Below are 5,707 nucleotides of genomic sequence, written 5' to 3'. Positions count from 1 at the left end.
TTCCCCCTTTTTAAACCCCCCCCCCCCCCCCCCCCCGCGACAAAAAAAATCTGCACTGACTTATTCCACTTCTACCTACAATATCTGAATTATTCAACCATTCACTATCACAATCTGTAAGTGAATCTGCAAAATTGCTATAGAAATTTTTATGCTAATCTATCAGTAATCGACAGAATATATATTCATCAAAATCGGAAATTTCAAAGCTTTGCCTCACAGTGATCACTAGCACTACAATTTTTTTTACTGATTCCTACTCCAGCAAGTTGATAGGCCTCTAATATGCCTCACCTATTCTAGAAGGACCCAGAAGAAGGAATGACCAGCTAGCTTAGTGAAAACAGAATCTGTTGGAGAGCAAGTGGCTGAGGGAAATTAGTTAGGCAACAGCTATAAATAAAGGTAGAAGGGAGGATAGAAGGCAGGCTTTTATGTAGTGAGAAGTGAGACCCCAGGAGAGTTTAGCCCTCTCGAATGGCTACTATTTCTTTTCCAGTTCTGTAATTTTCTTCAGGTTTCATCAATTAAACAGTAGATTATTCTCTGGTTCTGATTTTGCTCACAAATTACAGTTAGAACCCTATCGCAAGTATAGATCATGCATTTAGCATAGCACAAGAAATGTAACTTTTTTAAGAATCAATTTTTTCGCAAATCGGTTAATATGATCACCATTTACCAGATTACCTTCTTGTACAAAGCATCCAGCGCATCTGTGGTAATTGTATACCCCACTCTAAACGTCGGCACAGCCAAACTCTCCAACATATTCCTACTCACTGCACTCTGCATTGTTGTAAATGGAACCACCGATCCCAGTTCCAAAGCAGCACCAACAGTACTCGACTTAGCAGCCTCACTAGCACCACCTGCACTTGCTTTTGCAGCTGCAGCCTCCTCCACATCCTTCGCCACTATCCGCCCATTAGGTCCACTCCCCACTAGTCCAATCAAATCCACCCCATATTCCTTTGCCAATTTCTTCGCGTATGGCGATGCCATGACCCTTTTCCCCCCTTCGGATGCAGGGTGCACTGAGGACCCCATTGCACCATTAGCAACAGAGCTTCTGCTACTAACATTTGCACTTGTAATGGCACTGGGAGTATCATCACTAGTAATACTATCTGGGGCGGGGGCTGGAGCCGGGTTGGGAGTGGTGATGGCGGAGGAGGAGGAGGTTTTCTGGGCTAGGGCCGCGGCGATTTCATCTTCCGATTCAGCAAGAAGGGCAATGGGGGAACCAATGGGAACAGAATGTCCCTCCTCCACCATAATGGCGGCGAGGTACCCATCGTAAAAGGACTCGACATCCATATCCGCCTTGTCGGATTCCACCACCACCACCGAATCGCCCTTGGAGAGCTTCTCCCCCTCCGACTTGATCCAACTGACTATTTTTCCCTCCGTCATGGTGGAGCTCAACGCCGGCATGAAAATTTCTCGGATCTTGGAGTGGATTTGGAGGGCCCAGGTCGGGTTGTGGGCGGTTCGGGTTAGTGGGCGACGTAGGGAGGGGGACGTGGTGGGGACGAAAGTGGTGTGGAGGAGCTGAGACATTGTTTTCCTGTGCGTATGTGAGAGAGAAAGAAGAGAGATGTGAAAGTGGAGTGGTTTTTCGAGTGTGATTTGGGAGGAAAATAGAATGGAATTCTTGGATTCATCGAAAGTGGGCGGAGGTTTCAACTACCTTACCAGTTGTGTTTAGCGATGATATTTGTCTTTGTTTTTCTTGTTTTCACTATATTTTCTTTTTCATTTTTCATTTTACATTCTACCTTTATCCTTTATTTTATTTTTCAAATACAAATCAAATTGAAAACTATAAAATCGATCATAAAAAATAGAAATCGCATCCCACGTCACTTTTTGGGTAAAAAATGTCATATTTTAAAAATCTTTGTTAGAATGTCACTTTTTTGTCCCTCTAATGAATTTAAAGGATAATTAGCACAAAACATCTTTTCAATTTTAATGTTATTATACAAAACGTTTCTACCTTTAATTTTTTTAACATTTTCACCCGTATTTTAATATTTCACTTTGATCATCCAATTTCTTAATAAAAAAATATAAAATAATATATATACCCTCATATTTAAATAAAACAAACAAAAAAAAAGAATAATTAAAGAATAAATTTCAATTATACCCCAAACTTTTTAAAAAACTGCAAACGAGTCCAAATAAATAATTAAAAGGTTAATTAACACAAAAAGCCCATACTTTTTCAATTTTTTGGTATTTTCACATTTATTTCCACATTTAATTGAGAAAATCATAATTTTCATCCGTTTTCTCATTTAAAAGCTGTAAAATGAAGAATATGTTCCCCTATTTAAATTTAAAAATAAAGAAAAATAAGAAATTTGGGAGCATAGTTACAATTTGTTCTTTAATTTTTTTTAAAACATATAGGAGGGTATATTTGTCATTTTACAACTTTTGAATGAGAAAACGATAAAAATGATGATTGTCGCAATGTAATGTGAAAATAAAGGTGAAAATGCCAAAAAAATAAAATGTATGGACGTTTTGCACAATAATATGAAAATGTAGGGATATTTTGTGCTAATTATACTTTTAATATTTATTTGGACTCATTTGCAGTTTTTTAAAGTTTGGAAGTATAATTGCAATTTATTTTTTAAATTTTCTTTTCTTTTCTTTTCTTTTTTGTTTTATTTAAACATGAGGATTTATTGTCATTTCACATTTTTTTAATTAAGAAAAGGACTTTTTCCGTAATGAAATGTGAAATTACGGGTGAAAATAACAAAAAAAATAAAAAATAATAACGTTTTGCACAATAACATTGTAAGGTAAGTACGTTTTGTACTAATTATCCAAAATTTAAATACTTTGTATACCTATAATTGAAGGTGATTTGAGTAATTAAAAAAATAGTAAAGAAGTGGAAAACTATTACATCAAATGCACTCCAACCCCCACCTGCCCACCCTACGTTCACTTTCAAAACTCACTTCCCAATTTTGTATATATGCTTCATTTTGCAAAATCACTTTCTAAACTCATTTCACACAAAATGGGGAAGAATATGCACACATCCATTTGAATTTGAAGGCTTTTCACCCAACAATAACCAATTCTCCATCTCACGATCGATAATCCACACCGAGTTGGAGTACATTTCAAGTTCAATCTCCAACTATTCGTATTTGGCTCCTATTTCAAATCGAAGTAAATATCATTTTCATTTTCTTTTGGATTTAAATGTTTTGAATAAATTGTGCTTTTTATGTTGTGGTTGATTGTAATTTGAAGTTGAAGGAAAAAAAATACATATGTATGGTTTCGATTTAATGAGGGACCATATTCAACTTCCTAAAAAAAATTGGGATTTTCAAACATTTTCATGTAATGTTGGGTAAAATTTTTTAGTTTGTGAAAAATCTAGATTTGTTTCTTTATTTTTCTCCACCTTTTTATTCGGCGCTTCTATTCTTTGAAGTTTGAACTGGATTTGTTCATTTAGATTTGTAAATAGGATTACTTAATATTTAATATCATATGTGCTTTGCTAATGAAAAATCAAAAATAGGTGAAAATGAAGTGCACTTTTATTTAGTGGATTACATTTATTCTACACTTGGAAGCAAGAATGTAAAAGATTTACAGCTTGTTTGGGAGCGATTTTTTGCCCCAAAAAATTGATTTTTTTGATTAAAGTAAAGATAGATAACTTATTGTAGCATGTCACATGTTTGACTAAGCTTAAAAGTAATTATTTTTTTCTAACGTATTTTTTCATATATTGTTTATTTATACTTGTGAGTTAAAAATTTATTTATTTCGACCAGGAAATGGAAATATGCTTTATATTTACTTTTATCATTTAAAAATATATTTGCTAGAACTTTGTCATAAACATTTAAAAATATATTTTGACCCATTTTGTCATTAGCGTGAAGAGTGTAACATTTTAAACTAAATCTCGAGTAGTAAAGTGCATTTATGAAAAAAATTTAATTTTCAGCCCACCCTAACATATCTTCTGGACTCCGCCCTTGAAATTTAGTACCCTCTTGCTTAGTTTGGTTGTATGATTTTGACAATTTTACTTTATTTTAAGTTTTTATAGATGACTTCTTTCCAAATATGTTATTGTTTTTGGAGGTTATCGTTAAGCTAAATTCTTGTTGTATTGTTTTATGAATATGATTTTGAGTTTGTATCAAGCTAATATCAATAATCAAATTAATTTATTATATTAGAAATATTTTTTATTGATTAAAGTAAAGATAGATAACTTATTGTAGCATGTCACATGTTTGACTAAGCTTAAAAGTAATTATTTTTTTCTAACGTATTTTTTCATATATTGTTTATTTATACTTGTGAGTTAAAAATTTATTTATTTCGACCAGGAAATGGAAATATGCTTTATATTTACTTTTATCATTTAAAAATATATTTGCTAGAACTTTGTCATAAACATTTAAAAATATATTTTGACCCATTTTGTCATTAGCGTGAAGAGTGTAACATTTTAAACTAAATCTCGAGTAGTAAAGTGCATTTATGAAAAAAATTTAATTTTCAGCCCACCCTAACATATCTTCTGGACTCCGCCCTTGAAATTTAGTACCCTCTTGCTTAGTTTGGTTGTATGATTTTGACAATTTTACTTTATTTTAAGTTTTTATAGATGACTTCTTTCGAAATATGTTATTGTTTTTGGAGGTTATCGTTAAGCTAAATTCTTGTTGTATTGTTTTATGAATATGATTTTGAGTTTGTATCAAGCTAATATCATTTTTTTTAATTTTTGGATCAAGTTAGCTATATTTATTAGTAAGCTTGTTTATTTATCTATACATTTTGATATTTTTTTCCAAGTCATTGGTTCAATTTTGAATATATAAGGAGTTATTCTTGTTTTGTAATTGTGTCTTCTCAAAGATTTGATTATTCCAAAATTATTATCATGGTTTTTGGGAAATTTGTTGGACAAAAAAATCTTATTTTTGCATAAATGGACAAACTATGATGCCATTGGAAGAGTGCCCGAAGGGCTCAGTAGTGCCATCCTCTAGTAAAGGAGTTGTATTGGGGGTGCCTTTAAATGTTGTTGATCCAATCGAAAATGAAGAAGTAATGCTCAACGCAAATCCGAATATCGTATGCTTTTAACTAAACTCCTCACACTAATAGTAATAGGAAAAACATGAATTTATTGAAATTTGGTGAATGGAAAACATTGTCGTTCTTATTTAAATTGTTGAAAATAGTGGAGCTTTGCAAGATAAGGAACTCAAGTATCTAATCTTTGTACTTTGATAATAGAAAACATTGTATAACTTATTTTCGTATCTATGTAGTTTATTTTGTGGTTTGTGAAAGTATAGTTATTTAGCTGGTTGTGTGGCTTGATTGTGCAATTATTACTAGTTGTGCATTATAATAATGGGAGAGTTTAGATATATATATATATATATATATATATATATTGCTTCTAAATAGCAATGAATTGACAGTTCTATTTCAAAGTTCATTGTTCTAGTTTATAGTGGAATAGCTCTAGTACTTTTGTATATCACATTTTAGAGGTTAGATACAATGATTGTTTAAACTCAAAATTTATTTTCGACTGCATGGGCTCACAAAATCTAAGCAATAGTCCATTAGACCTCAATGCATCTTCTCCCATTCCCCGGTTCACCCCCCCCCCCCCCCCACTCCT

General features: G+C 32.7%; 1 protein-coding gene across 1 annotated transcript in view; it reads right to left on the bottom strand.

Moving 5' to 3' along the window:
- LOC111394387 (dihydrolipoyllysine-residue acetyltransferase component 5 of pyruvate dehydrogenase complex, chloroplastic-like) overlaps window positions 1–1,700 on the bottom strand; it is a 4,439-nt gene extending 2,739 nt beyond the window's left edge. The window contains exon 1 of the mRNA XM_023020182.1: window positions 691–1,700. Coding sequence (XP_022875950.1) covers window positions 691–1,563 — 873 coding nt within the window. The 5' untranslated portion in view covers window positions 1,564–1,700. The remainder of the gene's footprint in view (window positions 1–690) is intronic.
- Between the last annotated feature and the right edge of the window lie 4,007 nt (window positions 1,701–5,707).

Source organism: Olea europaea, chromosome 5 (genome assembly GCF_002742605.1).
Source record: "Olea europaea var. sylvestris chromosome 5, O_europaea_v1, whole genome shotgun sequence".
Taxonomy (NCBI): domain Eukaryota; kingdom Viridiplantae; phylum Streptophyta; class Magnoliopsida; order Lamiales; family Oleaceae; genus Olea; species Olea europaea.
Note: the sequence above shows the minus strand (reverse complement) of the source record. Positions and strands in the feature narration are given on the sequence as shown.